General features: G+C 40.4%; 1 protein-coding gene across 3 annotated transcripts in view; it reads left to right on the top strand.

Annotated features, from left to right (window-relative positions):
- LOC136445847 (G patch domain-containing protein 8-like) overlaps positions 1 to 23320 on the top strand; it is a 196899-nt gene that overhangs the window by 88271 nt on the left and 85308 nt on the right. Inside the window, exon 1 of one of the 3 annotated variants that reach the window (XM_066444018.1) lies at positions 6434 to 7197. The exons of the other annotated variants lie outside the window; for them this stretch is intronic. Within the exon in view, the coding sequence (XP_066300115.1) occupies positions 7159 to 7197 (39 nt within the window). The 5' untranslated portion in view covers positions 6434 to 7158. Of the gene's footprint in view, positions 1 to 6433; positions 7198 to 23320 lie in introns of those variants that run through there. 3 annotated transcript variants of the gene reach the window in all.

Below are 23320 nucleotides of genomic sequence, written 5' to 3'. Positions count from 1 at the left end.
TTTCAATGTGTTTTCGATGCTTTTGATGAGTTCAATGATGAAAAGCTGGACCTGTGAAGTATTCAGATATTCCCCCTTTTCTCTGCATCCATCATTTCAAAGGCAGCAAAGATGAATACCTCTTTTTGTGAAAATTATTGATTTATTTGCTGCATGATTTTGTCCCTAAAGGGCAGCTGTCTATATTCAGCCTTGACATGTGAGAAAGATTGATTGCAGTGGTGTTCTTTTTCACACCTGAAAGAGAAAGAGATAGTACTGTAGCATCATTCAGTCTATTGAGATTGAATTTGTTCAATGCAACTGTAAAAAAGATAAAGGTCCCATAGCCATCCACTGTGTCTATAGGAGAAGGTGTTGAAGGGAGGGGCACATCCTTCTCCTTCCATTGCCTTTTACCTCCCCCTACTGAAGTCAGGTATCTACAAATGTATTTTTAAAATGTAAAAGAACAAAAATGAAAAATCTATTATTTGGTTTAGTTTTGTTTCATCCTTCCTGACCAGGAAAATTTCATAATGGAGGTAATTTTTTTGTGTGCAAAACTTTTTTGTATTCACATACGCTCGCATCGGTTTTGGGGTCCCTAGTGGATGTCATCAATATAATCAAATCAACATGGCCTTAGTAACACTAACAGCACAAATCCTGTGATCTTGTTGCCTCACCAGTTGTACCTGTAACTGAATTGCTATGCATAGAAAAATGAAGGTTGCATCAGTTGTCGAGTCTCTCCATTACTTTATAAGATAACTAATCTTGCCCGTGGCCTTGTTTATGAGGTTGTGACAAAGTGGACGTTGCAGCTGACAGTCACTTATTCTGTCCATTTCTTTGTAAAAAAAACAGTTTTCAAAAGAGACTGTAACACCCTCTCCCTGTTATAATCTAGCAGTGGCCTTGTCAATGAGATTGTTACAAAGCAGACATCACAGCTGACAGTCCTTAAGTCTCTCCATTTCTTTGTAAAAAAGTTCTCAAAAAAGGCTGTAACACCCTCTCCCTGCTATAATCTGGCCCTCGGCCTTGTCGATGAGCTTGTTACAAAGCGGACGTCACGGCTGACAGTCCCATTCCCCGTCCTGAATGTCCTGCCAGACCATGAAAGTGACTGTCTGCCACTCCGTTATCTCCTAGCAGCCTGAACAAATGAGACCGTCATGTTGTAATTTGCTCCCTCCTTTCAGAGGTGCACTCTTTGCGACTGCGAAGCGGAGTCACTTGTTTTGTGTAGTCCATGAAAAAGGCGCTGCTGTCGTCCACTTGACTTGATTCTTTTGTGTGAAGGCATGGATCTATTGCAGAGATGAGAGCGGGGGTCTAGACTGTGTTATCTACATGTAAAGTAGTGGATTGACATTTTTTGGACTTTCTCATTTCAAAAGCTCAAAACAGCATTTGAAAAAAGTTGTGAAGATTAGGTCACGAAATAGACAAAATTAAATCACTCACTGTTATTAAGGTGTACTGAATTGCCTTGAAATGCTTATGAAGACATATCCAGGCTAACAATATTTAAATACAATTCAATTTTTACAACTGTCTGGATGAGATGCGGAGATTATTTCCTGACGTTTTGAGTGACATCCATCACTCTTCTTCAGCGTCACTAAGTCTAGAACAAACTGGCAGAATAAGTCGATACTAGTAAGTACATACTACCCGGTATACAAAAAAGAACTGGTTGAAGATGATAAGGACCCTAACTCGTAACTATGTAAATCATTGAATCACGGAATTGCATTAAGTTTTGGGTGGCAAGAAAATTGCATTCTTGCATCATTCAAAGAACATTCAAAGATATCCACTTTTCCATGCAGAATTGCATATTTTCAATCAATTCCAAATTTCATTCAGTATGTGATATAGAGATATGATGAAGCTAAATTGATAAGAAATGCCACAGAGAATCTAATAATTCCTTCAGCCTTCCATCTCACAAAAGTTCACCTTAAATCAATACGAAACATGATGCCGATAGATAAGCAAAGGTCAACCTGATCGAAGAACACATCACCGGGAAAATACAATATAGAAGGTTGACAACGCAGTAGGTTTCTTTAATTAAGAGCACTATATAGCTCTGGAGTGGCGGTAGTAAATATTGGGTAGTGAGTCCGGTCAATGTGCGGATATAACGAAGGGCCCACCCTTGGCCGTTCGATTGTACTGCCCTAATAAAAGCCGTCTTTCTCGGATCATGAATTTTGATGGTGAAGACCTTGGGTATTTGACAGGCACTTCTTCAGATTACTTTGGTCATCACCATTACCCTTATTCCGTGACACTCCCTTGTTTTAACTTTATTACAGACCAGGGGGCAGACGCAGTAGAATCTCACTCCTAATAAATTGGCAGACAGGTTAAGGGAAAGATATTGAAGAGTGCACGAAAAGGCTTGCGATGCTACCTTTATCTAATATTAATCCCTCCAGTCTGCCCGTACACAGTAAGGCATCTCTCTGATCAATCTCATCAGGTTCCCGTTTCAAGGAACGTTGTCAGAAGAACTGAATTTCCATCATCGGTGAACTTGACTGGAAGAGAGACAGATTACTTCTGGAGGGTCGACCTTGATCGTGACTTTCTTGGGGTTCAAGTTGATTGTATCCTGGGGAAAGAGTTTTAGAAATCCGATTTCTAATCAAGACAGAGACACACTCGGGTAGACTTGAAGCAGACGTTTTACTGAGCTATTTTTACAGTACAAAGTCGTCTGGTTTCCTGCCCTAATAAGAATTGTGATAGGTAAAAAGGAAGGTAAAGGTAGTCCCATAGCCTTTTAGAGGCCGTAGGGGTAGTGGGTTGTTATCCACTGTGTCTAGGACATGGTATTGGATAGTGGAGCCCATCCGGGTCCCTCTCTGAATGAATAAAACATAATACAGAAATATATATGTAGGAAGCAAAATGAGCAAATCATGAGAATGGGTTGGAAAACTCTGCGCCTTTTACAGCATTTGTAACGGATCAGTGAGAAAGTTAAGCCCTGGACCCCAGAGTCCCTGCATGGAGAATCGGTTCGGCACCTACATGCAGGAGACATAAGCGAGTTTGTACCGCTCAACAAGCGTTGTGCTGTGAAACAACCTTGAAAGTGGCAAAAAGGGGATGGTGAGAACTTCAATGTGTGATAGGAAAACTTTAACTTTCAATGGAACAGCAGATTTTCACTTTCAACATGTGAACTAAATGAACAAGCTACCTGCATGCTGAATATCATGGAAATCCGTTGTTCTTTTGTTCAGCTATCCTCCTTGAAAGATGAAAAAAAATGCCCCTGCAGTTCCAAACCAAGCTGTTAGGGGACCAAACCTACACTACTTCTTCCCTATATCAAAAGATGCATTTTCAAGCATACTAGATGAATTAACAGATGTTCGCCCCTCAGCATATCTCTTTTGAACATGTTGAGTAATTCACTGAAAATAACTACCCTAGATCTCGGCTCAGTGACCATTAATATTGATCGTAATGATAGCAGCTTTGTAAGTCATCCTTCATGAATGCCCGCGAGCCGACTGTGATGCATTGAGTTCCTCTCTGTTTCTGAATATCGCATTGTCCTTCATAAGGAAGAAGTGTAGTCATAAAATAGGTCCAAGACACTTAGGTAATTTGTTAAATTTCACCTCCCCTTTAGCAGGAAAGGGAAACAATAATTGTGAATTGTCTCCTGCCTCTTTTTCTACCGACCCTTCTCCCTGCTGCCTAACCCCATAGCCAATACAAATTCATTGCCAAACAGCTACTGTAACTTAGCAGGCTGACGGTTCAATAATATTTCTTCTTACTACTAGTATTTGTGTCCAAACACGAGTGCCCTACATTGTACATGTCCATGGCAGAACAAATGTATTTTGGAATCCTTTCACTTCTCTTTTATTATCAGTAGAAATATCTCTTTTCAGTCTATTTTGTAGTGTTTTGTACACAAGGATACATGTACCTGTACTTTAAGTTGTTATGGTCATAATAGTCCAAGGCAAATGCCCATATATAGGCACTTACATGTAGACTTCATATTTTGATGTATCATCTTTGTCACGTAAAAGTTTTTTTTTTCAGAGTTTCAGAGTTGATCCAGCTTTTCATCAGTAAGGCCACAGGATGCATTATCTTTAAGAATATAGATATTGACAAAGACTTTGACATTGTAGTAAAAAAAGTTGTGGTGAGGCTCTGGGATATATTTGTTAAAGATCAGCGGTTGTTCATTGCCTACATGTATATCATAGGAGAGTTTGCATGCCTCTTTTCCTTAAGGCGTAGGCAGTCTATTTTCATTTCCAATAAGTCGTAGGGAAAACTGTCTTACACATGTAATTTGTAGCAAGGAGACCAAATTTTCAGTAATCTTGCGTTGGTTTTAGCATGATAGGTAGGGGTTCTTCTGAATTCAGTGTAAAGTGTTGTCGGGACCCCCATGTGGACCCTCTCATAGGACTTGCAACCCAGACCCTCCGCCCTTCTGATTGCGTCATTTCTTCGCACCCCTTTATATGCACTGGTCTCTATATAATGTTCATGTCTCTTGTGAGAAACTGTTAACAGAGTTTTTTATTACCTTTTCCGTCTTAATTCCTGATTATTGCTAATCTGCTATTTGCATTATTGATTGTTATTTGTCACATCTATAATTGCATATTACCCCATAAAAATCATTAAATGTAGATATTGATATATTCCCTATGGAGGTTCCATGATGGAATGATCCAACTTCCTGGAGGGAGTACTGTGAACGCTGAAATTTTTGCGATGGTTTAATGTTTGCAGTTTTCACAGTGACCTCTTCTCCGCGAAGTTGAAACTACCACAGAAATGCTTGTTCTGTCTTCTGCCTACCTACATGTACCCCCTTGTTTCAGTTGCAACCGCAAAGTTAAAACCATTGCAAACACTCCATTTTCCTTTCCCCTATATGATGAAATAAAATCCCCCCGAACTTGGAGGCATTTGCAGTACATAGAATTTAGGTAGCTTTGATTTATTTAGAGTAGTCTTCACACAAAGTTCCATTGAAAGATCTAGACTTAAAGTAGACTTATATGAAAGCTGCAGGTATCTTTTATCCACAATCATAGTGTATTAATGTCATGCAAATTGAACTGTTATTCACAGGTTTCCAACATAGCTTGGGCAAATCTAATAACTCCTAACTTCCATCATCTTCAATTCTTTATCATTTGTCTTTTTGGCCTCTTGGTGTAAATACTGTAAATCCTGGTCACTGTTGTACTGTGTGAATTTTTACATTTTGGCCACAAAATTATGTCCAAGATAGCTTCAACAAATAGCTTACAACTCCTTCCTTCCATCATCTTCAGTTTAAAAATGATTCAAGATGGCATATTCATGTAAATACTGTAAATCCTTGTCACTGTAAAATACTGTGTGAATTGATGGATATAATGTGGTCCGCTGTCCATTTTTCAGTCCGATGCAAAGGGAATATTAAATCAGGCAGTACTGCCATTTGAAAAACAGCCCCCAGGAAAATAGTTTGCACGAAAATTACAGCTCGGCTATTTGTATCTTTCAGCAAGAGAAAGGTGTCAAGGTGATTCAGTGCAGGCAATGAATATTTTATTTCTCCAAATCTGTGTTTAGATAGGATGACAGGAAAGGACAAAATATGTGGATCTCTTTAGATTTATAATGTATGCAATCTGAATTAACCTTCTCCCTGCTGGCTAACTCTGTAACCAATAGAGAAAGGGGTGCCAAATGGCTACGTCAGTAAGCTAAAGGTTAAAGAAAAAACCTCATAAGATTTATATTTTTTTGTTTTTCCCTCTTTTACTTGGTCTTACCTAGTCCTACACCCACTAGTTATGCAAGATGTACTCAATGGTAATTATACATAATTTTTATCATGGATGTGTTAAAAAACAAGCTATCATTGTTTGCTGTGTAGATTGAGAGGGCAAGTTTCCATGATATCCTTTGTGTGTCATCTAGAACTTATAATATTACCTTGAAAACTTCCTTTCAACATGGGTCTTGACTTTTGAGTTATAGCTAGATTATGTTGAAAAGTACCTTTAACTTGTTTAGTGTAACAAGGCCCCAGTATCTTAATCTATGCAGGTCTGTTCCAATTCTAAATCTTTTCTTTTTCAGGAACAGTAAACTTGAATAAAAAACTGCTTCTCCCCTAAAAAAAGCTTTATTTTCTGAAATGGTGACTGGTGAGAAAATTTGATATCTTCTCCACAATTTTAACCCATATGAATTATCAATATTCCCAATTTTCACCCCATCACTGCAGCAGTGTCTAACCATTCCTGTCACCATCTTTCCCCCTGGGTTTCCCACATCCCCATTACTATTCAGCCCCTGTTCTCTGCCCCTATCACATTTCCAATATTTACTCTTCCCTCTGAATGAGAATCGCAAAGTTGACTAAGTCCATGGTAATGTCTGTATCCTCTGTAAGTATGTCCCGGATACACACTGGGATTGATAATGAGATGCGCCAGCTTTATCATAATGAAGTGTTCCGCAGCGTTAATGCGAGTATTAGGGTTCGATCGCGGCCGACACTAATGCCCAGAAGTAAGAGATACATCAGAAGCTAGAAATTAAATGCTGTTATCTGGTATTGTCACGTTCCATCTGCTATTCCCCGCTGCCTGCCAAGGTTCGGCTGCGTCGAGGGATTAGCTAGAGCCGCAGTTTTAATCTGTAATCACGCTCTTTCTCGTGGGGGCCATTCCCCGCTGACGAGTGATGCCGCAAGCCCATTGGGAGAGTCCCTGACGTACCGTTTTGGAAGCGGGCGGTGTCAGAACTCGTTTAATTTTGTATCTCTTCCGTTCCGGAGCAGATGAATGTTGCACATAGCCGGACGATTGATTTCCCCCCGCAGTGCTCTCTGCGGTCATCACCCGCGGTTGCCTATTGATTTTGCGCCTCACACTTCCATTCGGCGGCCGCCCGTACGTTCCTGCCGCAACCGAATCCCGCCAATGACGTGCGTCGCACGGCTATTAGAATAATGGAACTTGATAATAATTGATAAGCGGTGATTTGACTTAGCGCGCTTTTCATACGGGAAGAAAAGGCCGACCGTCTGGCTGGGGAACAAGCTGATCCGGTTGACGAAGTATTCGAACCGTTCAACGAACTTCTTCTCGGATTCCAGCCCGGGACGTCATGTGGTGGTACGAAGATCCTCCGCCTCCTATTTCTGAGGTCAGCATAAGTCTCTCTCCTTTCTCTTTAGTTCTTTTGTCCCTCTTCGAACTGTGCCCTTTAAAGAAATTAAGGCCAGGAAACTGATCACTGATCTCATCGGGGTATTGTCATCATGTACTGGTGATAATGTTGGGTATCATTATCATTATTTTGTAGAATTACATCATGCTAATTCAGCCGCCCGAACCGTCCCCAAGTTCCAGGCGGACGCATTTTTGTTACCCTCCGTTTGGTGCACTCCCTTGAGAATTCCATTTCGGTTTTCCCTCTACTGTTAATGTTTGTTAGTTTTTCCTATTTGAATTATAGGAATAGAGCCCTTAAGGACTATTCTGACTAGCTCTCGGGGACACTGTTTACATGCCTGACTCTCCTTTCTCACTAATTTGCTATTTCCTTCTTCGTTTAAGTGTAAAATTTACCCTCCTCTAGGAAGCACGTATTCCACTAGACCTTGACATTGTGTAATATCCATGGGGAAGCGTAGTTTTTCCTTGTAAATGTGTTTTTGAGAAGCAAAATGGCCAGAATTTTTAGCGTTGATTGCGGTGTCCATGGATCTTGATTTTGGCGCGCGTGATTGCCAAGGAGCAGGCTGGACATCACTCTTGATTTTTACCTCTAGTAAACGAGGCCTCTCTCTGTTCTGCCGGTGGTTAGGACATTAATGACAATTTGCTCCCACTGCACGCACTTAGGGAAGAATGGGTTCCAAAAGTCATTTGTGATGCTTTGATTGCTACCATGTCAAGCAGTTTGTTCCCTTTGTAAATAGTATCATTACATGCGGAAATTGATGGCTATTTGCTGTTTTCCTAACGACTTTCTGACTGCTCGATATCTTCTTTATACGCACACTCGTTCCAATTGGAAGACAATGCTCCTAGATTTCTTAAAATAGTAACTGCTCTTTGTCAAGGTTTGGTAGTTTCATGTCTCTTTATTTGAAGCAGGGAGTTTTTAAATAAAAGGGATGTTGGGTGGCTTATCTCATGGTCCCCCTGGGATGCTGCATGTCACAGTAGCAGTCAGCTTCACATTGGCTGACAGTTTCACCTTTCTATTGTATAGTGTAGTCCCTGTGGACGTTTGATACATGATATTCTCTTGGGTCATCTTCATCTCTGACATCACGTATCATCCCAGGACAGGAAAAGAAAGTCAGTTTGCTGAATAACAGAGTGGATACATCGTTCTAAAGACAGAAGAGAAAGAAAGCATAAAGAAGCAAACTTAGTCTTATGATTTGTAGACTCCTCAATCCTCTTTTAGTTGCTTGAAATTCCACTTACTGGAATATACACTCTGGTTGAGTGCAGTTTCGCAAAAGGCTGGGCTGTTTTTCATGTATTATTGATAGCCATAGACGCCGCGTTGCCAGCCGAATGCCTCTCTTTACGTCTGCATTCGTCGTAAATCAGCCGGCTTATTACGCTGCGAAAATGGCAACTTTTGCATGTCATTTTCTCCCGCGAAAGATCGGTGATGGATTTTTATTACCAGGTGCTTATCGTGTCTGTATGTCTTAATCTTCGCCCGAAAATGCCCTACATACAATGGAGAGCCATAATGGAACCTATAGTGAGTTAAATAGCCTTTTCTCGCCAGTCCCCAGATCGGTGATTGCCGTATCCGGCGAGAAAAAAGGACGCTTTATTGCTGTTGAGAAACAAATTGGTTTTGATGAGCGTAGAATGTTGTCGCACGGCTGCAATTGTCATTCAATCTGGATGGCAATTTTCCTCTCGGAAAACGCATCGTGACCATCTACCGCTGATGTAATCAATGTTGGGGAAGTGTTTTATTCTCGTATGACTGGAACTGTGATTCTGTGATTTTTTTTGTGTGTGTGCTGTCTTTTTATTACTGTTGTAGAAATGTGAATATCTGGATTGCAATTTACTTCTTGGAAAACGCATCGTTTTCTAGTTTTTTTTAGATTTGATATTCTTAAACTGATAAAGCCCAAAGAAAAATTGGCAATTATATGATTTATAAAGGCTTATTTCTTTTTGTATCATACTGAGTATATTGACAGAATTTACAATTTCATATGTCAATTTTCACTGTGCAATTGCGTTTCACCTGAATGTTTTTTGTATTCAGATTCATATTAAGACTCTTAAAACCCAAAGAAAAATTGTAAATTATATTTCATAATAACTTATTTCTTTTTGTATCATACTGAGCAAATTGACAAAATATAGAATTTCATATGTCACAATTCACAGTGAAATTGTGTTACTTCTGAATGGCAAATTTTGCCTGTGTTAACGTTGTGCAGCAGCAGAACAAAAAGTTCCTCCCAATTTCCATTCCCTGAACTTTCGGGGCAGAAATGCAGCGACGGCGCACTTCCATAATTGAACTCTTTCCATCCACAATGCAGTTATGTTTCTGTAGCGGCAGAAGGTCGTGTTTCGGCGCACATCGATGCAGAATGGCTGAGAAATTGCTGCCTGAACTTCCTCATCCCTGCCCTGAACCCACTTTATCATGTGGCAATGCTTATTACACATCAATTTTGGCTTGAAATGTCACTGATTCTGGTGTCGTGTCCGGGGGATAAATCACCTGGACACGAACCAACGTTATCTCGGCACGCGCAGTCTCTCTCCCCATGTATGATAAGAAAAGGGAGGAGGATCGTCGCTGGCCCCCATTTCTATGGAGCACCCGTTATTGTGTAATCCCGCCCCGAGCTATTGTCTCGTTGTCAAAACGTACGAGACATAAGGACTATCTTCAGTTTTCTTTGAGGAAACGGGAGAAAGGAGTGATCACTCTTCAGGACTTGTCTCCATATTCCGCTCTTTGTTGGGACCATTTGGGAAGTTAGGGCTGCACTAAAGAAAGGAAGAAAATATGGGACAAGATTATAGATGACTCATGTGTCAGGCAGAAAAGATGTACACATGGAGAGTCTCTGGCATCTTAAACCACAGCATTGTACCGTATATAGAATATGAGGGTTTTGTCAAATAAACAGGGCTGTACTATAGAAGAAAGGGAAAAAATATGGGACAAGATTAGATGGCACATGTGTCAGCCAAAAAATATGTTCATGGGGACACTGTCTGGCATTTCAATTGACAGCAGTGTATACAGTAAATAGAGTGTGAGGGCTTTGTCAAATATACAGGGCTGTACTAAGGGAAAAGAAAGAAAAACATACGGGACAAGATTAGATGGCACAATTCATGTGTCAGGCAAAAAAGATGTACTCGGGGAAAGTCTCTGGCAATGCAAACCACAGCAGTGTACAGCAACTGTATTATATAGAATTTTGGGGTTTTGTCAAATATACAATGTACATGTCTTGTACAGGGCTGTACTTGATAAAGAAAGGGAAAAAATGGGTCAAGATTAGATGACACATGTGTTGGGCCAAAAAGTATGTAGATGGGGAATTCTCTGACATTTCAAACTCTCCAACTCAAAAATTTCAAACTATAGCATTGTGCCATAATCTTGATATATATAGAATGTGTGGGTTTTGTCGATCATTTTGAGGTATGAGACATGTAACAGATTGTAATGCACATGCGGCACTGTTTATGAGAAATAGGTTTTACGAGTCTTGATTGCAGCGAGAATTACAAGTTTAAGGCTGTTTGGTAATGAAGCCGTGTGTCTTAAGGAATGACTTAAAGGAAGCTGCATACACATCTTATTAACACCTAAGGATTAATGATACTCCCAGAATAGTCAAATTATTCAAGGTTTATGATATGGTATACAAGTGACAAGCAGAGTTGTTTTGAAGACTGATTTGACCCATAATTAGTTAGGATAGGATAGTAATGTTGATATGAGTTAAAATTTCCCAGACATCTTGATAAGACTCTTAATAAGACATTTCTGTAGCCCTTGGGCCACACATTTGTGCAGCTCACTACAGCAGGGGGCTAGTCTGCTGGTAGTGATGTGTGTTTAACTTCCATGTATTACTCTTTCCCAAATGCTAAGTGCTAAGGAGAGAAAGCATGCAGTATGTACCATTTTTAGAGTCTTTGGTATGACCCGGCCGGGATCGAACTCCTGTCCTACCGTGTGCCAGGCAAACACTCTACCCACTAGGCCATTGCACCGGTAGTAAATACAGAAATAACGCATTCTCGGATTTGATATTCTACTCATTAGCCTTTCTTGCTTAACTCTAATTAAGCCGTAATGCATCAAAACCAGCCTTTATTGCTGTTTTATATAAGGTTCATCCTGTATGATGTATTAACGCAATCTTTCCCATGCGTCATACGACATTAGCGATATTTGTGCCACATATATCATCTGTCACTTCACCCCGAAATCAAAAGTCGCAGCCTTCCCGGTGGGAATCCCAGGAAATTCCGTCAGGAATACGGGGCAGGCGCTTGTAGATATTTCATGTTGATTTGTCGTGTACCCAGGGTATTTGGAAGAAAGTATAATGGGAAGTCTGATTATGACGGATTGTAATAAGCGTTTGCAGATGGCGAAGTCTTGTGAAGCGAGTTGGCTCTACGCACCACGTGCAAGAGGATGAGTGAGAGTGAGTGAGTGAGACGTTTGTCGGTGTTGGATTAATGTGTGACGTTTTCTGACGGGAGTTTTTATTGAAGCTAAAATGGATGATGCTCATTAAAAAGTTTTAATGACTTATTCTGGACTAAGTGAGGATTTGAAGTGATTGCTCAGGGCAAGAAAGTTTAGAGAAGGCTCATTCTGTCGCAAGTGTTTGACTGTAGACTGATAAGTGAATGGTTTATTACCTTGTAGTAGGCTTAATTGCAGTATGATTTATAATACTTCCAAAGTAGTCTAAAAGCAGTAAAGATACACAGTCATACTCATTGAACATGTAAGGGCCGGGCCGTTCACACTTGTGCGAAAGTCTGTATGAGTTGTGTATAAACAATTTTTTGGGTTTAGGTAAAGTCTGGAGGAAACAAGTTGTTAAGATTCCACTTTGACCCACAGTTGTGCAGCCTGGTTATTGAACAAACAAAAAAATGGCTTCTTCGGCCGCAAACTTTACCTAAAGCAAAGAAATGTCAATTGAATATGCAACTCATACGGACTTGATATATGCAAGCGTGAAGGGACCCTAAGTTTCTGACTCAAATAGACGACCTTATGTCCATGCAGGCCGATGCGTTTCTGCCGAGAATATCAGACCATTAGTCGTTCTACAAGCAGACGGAAATGTCCTTTCTCAGATCTCCCTTCCGCCGTCTGTAGAATTTTTATCACTTTTCAAGTACGTCCAAGTCTTCCAAGAGGCTATATAGCGTCATAATGTTGTAAGAAGTACAAGAAAACGGGAGATTTAAGCGCTGTAAGACTTTCTGGCCAGTCTTGAGTACGTACATGTATGATTGATGTATTACATCCAGGATGCTGGCTTTTTATGGGAGTTTGTAGACAAAGCTTGTCCAAGGATTCAAAAGATATCATGTAGAAAAGATAAAGATGAAATGTGCTCCACGCTCCATTTAGCAGAGGGCTGACATGGAAAGGTTTTGACTTGATGTGTTGGACATAAGTTTCCTTCCTGTGTAGGATTACTGTAGCGACTATAAAGAAAAAACTTAAGATACTTGTATATATGGCAGAGTAAGTAATACTTTTATCTTCTTGGAACAACATTAGCAGAGAGCTGACATGGAAAGGTTTTGACTTGATGTGTTGGACACAAGTTTCCTTCATGTGTAGGATTACTGTAGCAACTATAAAGAAAAAAGATTCAAGTCTTAGATATGGCAGAGTAAGTAATACTTTTATATTCTTGGAGCAACTGTAGCAGAGGGCTGACATGGAAAGGTTTTGACTTGATGTGTTGGACACAAGTTTCCTTCATGTGTAGGCTCAACTGTAGCGACTACAAAGCAAAAACTTAAGTCTTTAAGACTTACTCTGCCATATATACATGTATCCAAGGACATTATAATGACCTTGATGTATCTAATAGCTAAATGTTTATATGGCAGAGTAAGTAATACTTTTATCTTCTTGGAACAACATTAGCAGAGGGCTGACATGGAAAGGTTTTTACTGGATGTCTTGGACACATGTTTCCTTCATGTGTAGGATTACTGTAGCGACTATAAAGAAAAAAAAGTAAGTCTTAGATATATATGGCAGAGTAAGTAATACTTTTATCTTCTTGGTGCAATGTTGTGGTCATATGTTAGAGAAGTCCAGCATGTTTGGTCTCCAGCCAGTCTCATGGCATCTTTTCACCTCCTTTAACAAGAAGGACATTCTATTAAGAATTTACAAAATTTACTTTCTTTTTACCTTTTGGCATGTATTTTGTAATCTTCATTGATTGACCAAACAGAATTACAGGGACTTCCATAAGGTCTTCTACAACTATACATCAGAACAATAAATGGACTGTACAATACATGGCATTGTGTAGTGGAGGTCCCATACTTAGAACTGTAACCTGCCAGTAACATGCAAGGATTAGCCATTACAATGACATTAACAGCCCTATGGTTTAAAAGTAGAGTCACTGGATCACATGATTATTACGCTGCTAGTACAGTCAAACCTGTCCTCAGCAACCTTAAGGGACTGGGGAAAGATGGTTGCTGAGGACAGGGTGGGGTTAACTATGTAAAAATGGACTTGCTTGCTTGCTTACTTGCTTATGTCGAGACTGGAAGGTCGCGAGTCTTGATGGCAGTCCATGTGGTTCTATCCCTCATTGCTTGGAGCAGACTATCAACTTCAATGCTAGTGTCTGGACTGGACTATGTAAAAATGGAGTGGACTGTTTTAATGTTTGTTAATGTGGTTGCCTCAGGTGGTTGCCACACCAGGTTCGGCTGTACTCCCATGTCTATGTGTAGATCTTCTAGTGTACAATTATATTGAAGAACGAAATTCATGACACACGAAACCGATTTTGTCCCATTTTGACATGTAACAAACTGAATGAAGACAGGCGTGAAGCTCAGAGTTGGTCCATTTTTCGAAAGAGTGCTCCTCAATAGTGTGGTGCCGGCTTGGTTCATGTAACTGTCATATTACATCACGTTGGAGGACCGTTTTGGGTTCCCGTTCGGTTCAACACGAGAGTTGGACATTACGCGCGCTCCGGTGAACATGATATCCCCCCGCCTCCACTATTGCACCTGTGACCATCTGTCAATCTAGTCGTTACCAGGACGATGACAGGGTTTTTCACCTCTCCTGCACGAATTTTTGGGGGCAAACCACAAGGAGAAGTTTGTATGCAGAGTTTTGGTATAAAACCTGGTTCTTCCCTTTAGTCACTGACAAAAGACAGTGGATGCTGGCTGAAACGTCTCACTTTTTTCAAAATTTTATCCAGTTGCTTGAGTAAGTGTTTTTGGTGTATCTTATTACCTGGATGTCTAACTTTCATCAACACAAGAAGTAGTAGTTGTGACTTGGGAGTGGACCTTTAAAATAGTTCTATAACCTTTTCTGCCCCAAGAAATGTTCCTTTGAAAAGTATTTGAAGTTTGAGAAGCAATGAATGACAAGCAGTTGTGGAGAATAAACTCGCTGCTCCTCTTAATGAGGAGGACTGATGATGATGATGTTGATGATGATGAGAATAAATGTCCTTAAGAAAAATGTGTAGAGCAACCTTCTCATGTGCTTTAGCTGTTTCTCACATCGAATGCAGGTTGAAACAAATGTGTGCTACACAATCTTAATATCCTTATATCCTTTTTCGAGATTTCATTTCTTTGCCTCGGAGTTTCCGATTAATTTCTGCAACTTCGTAATAAATGGCCCCATCATTTTCATAATTCAAGTATTTGAATGAAGCGCATGTTACACAATCTGAAGAAGATGTTGTAGTATAAAACTTTATATCCTTCACAATGAATCCTTTCCCGAAATTTCATTTCTTCGCCTCGGAGTTTTCGATTACTTTATGCAACTGCTTGATAAATGGCCCCATCATTTTCATAATTCAAGTATTTGAAAGAAGTGCATGTTACACAATCTGAAGAAGATGTTGTAGTAGAACACCTGATGTCCCTTGCAATGAATCCTTTTTCGAGATTTCATTTCTTTGCATCGGAGTTTTCGATTACTTTCTGCAACTGCATAACAAATGGCCCCATCATTTTCATAATTCAAGCAAAGTTTGATATTGATTTCGAGAGCCCAACTGCCCGAGGCTCATCAAAAAGTCATGTCAGTCCGGGAGACTGGCGTTGGATATGCCCCATCGAATGATAAATTTGACTTCAAAATTGAACATCATGTCGGCAGAAGCACCCGAAGACGAAGCAATGGAACGATTCGTCAGAGTCAATATTACCCAAGCTCTACCCCACCAATCATCGCTGACTCACTTAAGGTACGTCTCTTCATGTGCGATGACTCGACACAGACAAACACGGCTATATTGCTTTCTCTGCAATTCTGAGGAAGATGATGTATTGGAATTGAAGGGATGTTGCGAAAGATTGTGCACATGTTGCAGACACGTCCACTGTGTGTCAGATACTCGCCTTTTCTGTTTATCAAGAAATGGCAAACTTGAAGATTTGTACGTCTCTTTATGTTCGGTGACTTGTCGCCAGCAAACACATCTATTTTGCTTTCTTTGCAATTCAGCGGAAGATGATGTATTGCAACTGAAGGGATCTTGTGCACATCTTGCAAATACTTGCTTTTCCTTTTTATTGAGAAATGGCGAACAAAATCCACTTGAGGGGTTGTGCATCTCTTCATGTGCCATGACTTGGCACCAACAAACACGGCTATGTTGTATTCATTGCGATTCAGTGGAAGATGATGCATTGTAATTGAATAGCACATCTTGCAACACATCCGCTTTACGTCAGATACTCGCTTTTCCTGTTTTCCGAGAAATGGCAAACAAATCCACTCTAGGATTTAGGTTGATGTTGGAGAAGTAAGCCATATTGCTTTCCATCTCAATGCAGTCGAGCGTGCCTCATTAACAATGTATGGCCCTTGCCAAAGATTGTGTGCATTGTACAAACACATTTCATTATACGATGCCAGCTCACCCTTGAAGTGTTTTAGCCAGAGATGGTGAAAGATTGCGAGTCCCAGGAATGTACTTAAAGCTTTCTCCATGATTCCTCTTTAAAATTGAATATCGGCGGTGATGTATCGGGGCCTCGAGCTAACGCAGCAACTTTATGGGACATATCCTTCCAGTCTCCATCCGTCATGGGCTGGCCCGGGCGCGGGGTATGTTTTCAACAGCTCAGCAAACTGATGGGGAGGGATCAAATCCGTCAGAATGTTTTCATTAAGAAGGGAACATTTCACTTCGGGCTTTGTGACTTTTGCTCTTTAGTGAAGCCATATGTGCACAACTGGATAAAGATTCCGAAACATATCCAAACCCTGAGGACATTTAGTGTATTTCATTTAGGTCCAGTACTGCAGGAAGCAGCAAAGATGATGCCGGCCCTTTTCTAAAAGAAATGAAAGTCCATATTCAACTACTTTTTAGTGAAGTACCCTTTTGTGAAGCCATTTGTACACAGCTGGATGAAGATTCCGAAATATATCCGAGCCATGAGGACATTAAGTGTATTTCATTTAGGTCTAGTACTGCAGTAAGCAATGAAAATGATACATGCAAACCCTTTTTTAAAAGAAATGAAAGTCCACGAAGTTGGAAAAGTTTTGTCGGTAACTTTTTATCATTCCGCTCATGCAGAATCTTACTTTAATATTGCACATCAGCATAACTATTCATGTGTGGCCTTCCAGATGTGTAAGTGCTTAATTGCATTGCTAACTTTGAGGGATGCGGCTCTAAGGGACGACCAGGCTTCTGAGTGTTCCCTGTGCGTACACATTAGGCATGGCTGGCAAAATTGAGGTACATGTATACCTGCACTGACTAATATGAAGGTATATCAATGAAACATACAGAAGAACTTTATTGCACGACAATTGTACATGGTACAAGGTATGGCAAGAATTCGGTAGCATAACACAAAGTGGAAGTATAGAATAAGACTTAACATCATAATTACTAATACAATACAATAAGGGCTAGCATACGTTATCGAAATTGACTGTTATCAATAGAGTTTAACACAATTTTTTTTTTACCTTGAAGTTCGCCGAAAAGGTTATGTTTTGCACAGCATTTGTGTGTGTGTTTGTCTGTCTGTCAACACGATAACTCGAGAATGCTTGGATTGATTTTATTTGGTAGGTGGGTAGATCTTTCTGAGAAACTCGAAATGATTAGATTTTGTTTATTTATTGGTTTGACTGTTTAGCACACACAGCCAGTCCTGCCCAACTAGCTCCTGGGGCTATTACAAAGGGCTAGCTCTGCTGGCAAAGACAGGACATTACAATATACAATGAAGTTAGGCATGGACAGCATAACAATCTATATTATTATATGATAAAAATATTCTAACTTTCTTAACACAAGTTCTGATCTTTTTGGATTTGATGAAGGTTATATTTCAATATTCTTAACAAGTCCATTCATAAATATATTTAAACAACACTGTTACCATGCTTTCAAATTTTCATCTGTCTTTGCCTCTGTTCAGTCAGCAGAACACTCTGTATTCATGGAATACATGCATTTAGATGTTACCCATTTGTATTTATGACAGCCAATTGCAATTAACCTGCCTTGCTTGTCATCGTAACATCGTAATGATGGGAGAAGAGCTTATTTCCTATTCTGCTTCTGCCTACTGGAGTTTTGCTGTTTATTCATGAGAAGAACATCTTTAGATATATTAATCTACATTTACTTTCGCAAACTCTACATTTTCACATGCTTTTACCATTTTAAGACGTTGCTAGTGGATTTTTACTCTCTCCCTCCCTCTCTCTCTCCCTCCCCTCTTTCTGTCTCTCTCATTTTCATTCACATTCACTTGCTCTATCACTCTTTCAGGTTTGTTTCCCGTTCCCTATTTATTTTCTATTCATAAGCTTCATTTGTTATACATTTGTATGTAGCTTTGTATCTAAGACTTCTTATTCTTAATAACAATGTATGAAAATTGTACAATTTATCCTGCGAGTGCAGTGTTCTTTCTGAACAATTCTTCATTCTGATTGAATCAATCAGTATTTATGAGGTCACGTCAACATTAACCCCTGCAGGCCTATTTCTCGCCTGATTCACAAAGAAAAGGTCGGAGGGTACCGGAGGTGAGGCGTGCGGCTCTAGTAGTGATACCCTCCCCTCACAACTCCATGCAAATACTGACATATACTTCTCCCGCTACTGTAAAACACTTATTAACCTCAGGCCGCAATGTTTACGTAAGTAGGCTTGCAGATACCGGCACACCGTAGGTCCATCAAGTCGGATGACAGCTCATGGTTTTGGTTAGCGTCTTTTTCGGTTGATTACTTTTACAGGCTCGCTCGGGGGAAGACCGACCATCGCCCGAACTTTTATCTGTGTCTCTGGTGGGCTCTTTGATTTCATGTCAGTTTTTCATGGAAGGTTGTGGGCCAAACAATCCATAAACCATGTTTCATGCCCAGTTTTTATGATGTGAACTCTGGAAAACAACTGTGTGGATCTTTAGAATGTTCTTAATTTTCTTGTGGCAGATATTGCTTAAGACAGGGTCAAGTACGTGTAATGTAGTGGTTGCCTCCCACCGCATCTGGTTCATATGTCTGTGGAGCCTTGCTTGGGTCACACCCGGGTCTTGGCACAAAAGGAAAAGTGTCTCATACTCCTTTCAGATGGGGATGTACATGTAAAGCCGGTGGCCCCATGTATGAGGGAACTTATGGCGCCAAACCTCTTCTTGTAAAATAAAGTTGAGAAAAGTAGGATTGACCCAGTGTGCTTGGCTTTAAGTATGCAAGCCGTTGTGAAGCCACATTGCACTACCACTAGCTACTTGAAAAAGCATCATGCTTCACCTCAGTTGAAGATGTCTGCTTTACCTGTTTATCTGTAGTTGTACCAGTCTGGCATTGCTCAGTGGACAATGGATTACCTGTATTGCTAAGTCTGTCAGAGGTTGTGGTATCAGACTTTGTTCTTCTGCCAAAGAAGTCTTTTGGTGATGTCGGCGGGCTTTTGTTCCATCAAAGAGACATCGCTGGGGGTGGCTGTCACTATCCAACATTCAACATGCAGTGGTGGTCTTCTCTTGCTTTGTGATCTATTATTGATGCTTTACACTAACATTCCTGGTAGTTGTGACGGAGACCTATTTACTTAGTCATTGTTTCAAGAACAGGGAGGAAGTATGGCAACAAAGGATCAGACTTTTGGGTTGTTATAATGTCTGTCTTTACACTAACATTCCTGGTTGTTGTGACGGAAGCCTGTACACTTAGTCATTGTTTCTGGAATATGGAGGAAGTATGGGAACAAAGGGTCAGACTTGTGAGTTGTTATGATGTCTGTGTCTTGTTTATACATGTCCATACAAGAATGGTATTTCCTTTCTTTCATCTGATCGTGGCTAGATTAGTGACATTTGTCATCCCCATTTAAAAATTTTAACTTTCAGCATGCTATTTTAGCTGTTTGCATGGGGCTAGTCAGAAGGGAGAACGTTAAACCAATCAATCAAATGATTACTGTGCATACATGTACATGCCACTTAAATGAATTTTGAATTTCTTAAATAAAAACATTACCACTACAATTTCCACTACATTTGTCCCACTGTATAAAGTGTGAAAGTTTCTGATTGACATACTGAGGTTACCTAAATGTAATAAATGAAAACGAAATACTTTCCTCTTCATCAATATCAACACGGTGCTGAAATGCCATCCATTGTTGTGCTTTAGTGAAATCTCTACTTGCACTTTTTTTCTTCAAATTTCTTCTTTTTCAAAACAGTGTAACAATCATACAATCAAAGATACAACAAGAAAGGTTAGAAACAGTAAACAATCCTCTTTTTTTGTGTCATCTCCCTTTGGCATTTCCACCGACCAGATTCATAGAATGCAGTATCTGCAGCATTTGTTATAATTAGTAGTATCCAGTATTTGATTATACTGCTGCCGGGGTCCCTGACACATGGGTGGGCAGCAGTCGGCTAGTCTTCACACTGCGCCTCCAAGCGGCTATGTCCAGGGGGTTCACACTGGTTAGGCACTATAATTGATAGCAACTATATTTTTGAAGGAAATATTGGCAACATTCCCTCTTACAATACCTCCTAGTAGGCTTGATGTGCTTTGGTTACAGCCTACGTCAGTGGGGAAAGGCTTTACATGGAATATTACTTTTTTTATAGCTATGCCTTAAGTAATAAATAACAGTGGTAGTTCCTGATCAAAGTTTCTACTGTAGGTATATGTTATACATGTAGGTGTACGTAGTTTCTAGATCATGACTCAAGCAACATGTATTCCTCCCCTTGGCATCGAAAACTTTGATCTTATCAGTACAAATTATGCAATAGTTTTCTGGGCCATGTAATACAACTGGGATTATTGCCCATGGGTATGGCTTACATGCAATGTAGACTCCAAGATGAATTACTTGATATCTGCTAGTAGGTAATCATAAGTCTGAACTGTTGGGTTTCAAGCTGTGTTAGCATAAGAAATTGCAATACAAGTATGTGGCTGTTGCTTTTGCTGAAACAGTTTTTTTAAGGCAATGTTCTTACATAGGGCATAGGTGTGTGTGTGTGTGTGCGTGTGTGCGTGTGTGTGTGTGTGTGTGTGTGTGTGTGAATTAAGAAACTGGAAAGTGTTAACTACTGGAAGAAACATATAGTCCACAGTGAGTGATAAATTTGTCATTAGGTTTCAACACTTGGCTATCTACGTATACATACACAAATGTAGGCTTGTGTGGTATGTGTGTTTGGGATGTTGTTATCCTGAAATTTGTCAGAAAATAGGCGATCGTGTAGTAACATGTCACAACAGTCTCCATTCTAGTAAGGGGTAGACCAGAAAGTCAAGAGTAATAAGTGGTTGCGGAGAGACGCATCTTGAGCAATTATTTAACAACATGCTACCACATTTCTCTAAAGAATTGTCCATGGAGTATGCCCTGCTTCATAATGGGTCATTCTGATCGATTTGCTACCAACCAGAAGACGAAAATTGTCGCGCTATGGCATGTTGTTTTAGTGTATATTTGATGTGTACCTCACAACTTGCTTGAAACAGTGTAACAAATTTGGAACGATGAATGAGGTGATACATGTAATAAAAAAAGAAAACTGGTATCTCTATACACTGCATTTCCAACAGAGAACTTAGCATATAAAGTGACTTATATCAGCTATCCGACTAAATTGGTGGTTATGTTATTTGTCTTGTTGACAGCCCATCTCTATAAACAAGAAGCTCCCTTTCAAGACATCAGACTGGTGAATTGGAGATAACAATCGGTTCATAAGTCTTGTGTATCGCTCGAGCCCCTTATATACGGAGTCAGCCTGCTGGGACAGACACGGAGATGAATCGTCTTCCGCTTTCTACGGAACGCGACAGACGGTGATCCGTCGGTAATCCTGTGGGTAGCATCATATCAGTCCCTCAAGGCACAAACGCAGGGTTCTTCCCGCGTACGAAGACGGATCGCTCTCCGCCGTGATGGAACACCCACTCGGCGGGAAGTGGTTTTGATGTGTAGGGCCGAGGGGAAGGGGTCAGTTTTAATCACAAGGGAGTTCTGGGCTCCATGCATCCTTGTAAAATACGCCATAAACTAAAGTAATAACTTCTCTGGGAGAGGATATTGTTTGGACAAACATGGCGGCCTGCCAGGGGAGTAGTCTCGGGAAAATGGAGGCCTGTAGTTTGGGAGGAAAATGCTGCTAGAATTAGCTTGAAAGTTCATCATTCTGTTTTCTTTGGTAGAAATCATTCTGAAACAAGTTTGAACTGTAATTTCCAACACAAAAATTGGACTTTACCAAAATTTTTGACTGTACAACACCTATTTTTGTGTTGGAAATTACAGGTCAAACTTGTTTCGAAATGATTTCTACCAAAATGCTGATAGAATTCTTGAAAAGGAATCGTTCTTCAAACCTATATATACAGATCGAATTACAGGGTCAGCTCAAGTGAGGCCAAAATTCTTCTGCAATCATGATATCTACTCCAGCGAACCAGTTTGGCTTCAAACAGCATCACGGGACTGATATGTGCATCTTCGCCCTTAAAGAGGTTATCTCTTACTTTAAATGTCGAGGCTCCCCAGTCTTTGTATGCTTTCTTGATGCTTCGAAAGCCTTCGATCGTGTTAACCACTATACATTGTTTAACAAACTGCTCAATAGAGGAGTGCCTGTATATTTAGTACGTATCATCGTATGTTGGTTTCATATGCTGACCTTCAGAGTGCGCTGGGGGACTACCGTGTCTGATAGCTTCAGCTTCAGCTCCAGGTGTTCCCCAGGGGAGCATATTGTCTCCAATTTTATTCAACATGTATATGGCTGATCTCAGCGACCAGTTAAACAGTGCCAAAGTGGGCTGTTTTATTGGCAATGTTTCCGTAAACCACCTAATGTATGCAGATGATATATGCCTTATCTGTCCTTCAGCGAAAGCCTTACAAAAGTTAATTAGTATATGTGAGGCATTTGGTGCTGATAATGATGTCATATTTTGTGATAAGAAAACCAATTGTATGTATTTCCCATGCCCCCGCCTACGTTTGAATGGTGCGCCACCCTCAGTGGAGTTATACGGTACCCTTCTGGCCTACGTTCCCTCGGCCACATACTTGGGTTTTCAAATTACCCCCAACCTTTCTGATGACGATTCAATTCGAAAAATAACTAGACAGCTCTACGCTAAAGCAAATTCTCTCTCCCGCAAATTCTTCCTATGCTCGGCAGAGGTGAAGCGCATCCTTTTTATATCTCAGTGCTCTGCTATGTACTGCGCACAACTGTGGACCAACCACAGTGCAGGTGCAATGCAGAGACTCCGGGTGGCTTACCATGACGCTTTTAAGATGTTAATGTCTCAGCCTAGGAGTACTAGTAACTCTTTACTCTTCTCGAGCTGTCGAGTTGATAGCTTCGACGCCAGGCGGCGTAAGTTGGCGCATTCATTTGTGACGCGTCTCCTTGCGTCTGCCAACGGTATAATCCAGCTGCTATGCAATTCTGAGGTTTTTGCACTTAGCGGGCATTGGCCCTACTATTGTCGACTAGTA

Source organism: Branchiostoma lanceolatum, chromosome 12 (genome assembly GCF_035083965.1).
Source record: "Branchiostoma lanceolatum isolate klBraLanc5 chromosome 12, klBraLanc5.hap2, whole genome shotgun sequence".
NCBI lineage: Eukaryota > Metazoa > Chordata > Leptocardii > Amphioxiformes > Branchiostomatidae > Branchiostoma > Branchiostoma lanceolatum.
This window is presented reverse-complemented; position numbering and strand designations above follow the sequence as displayed.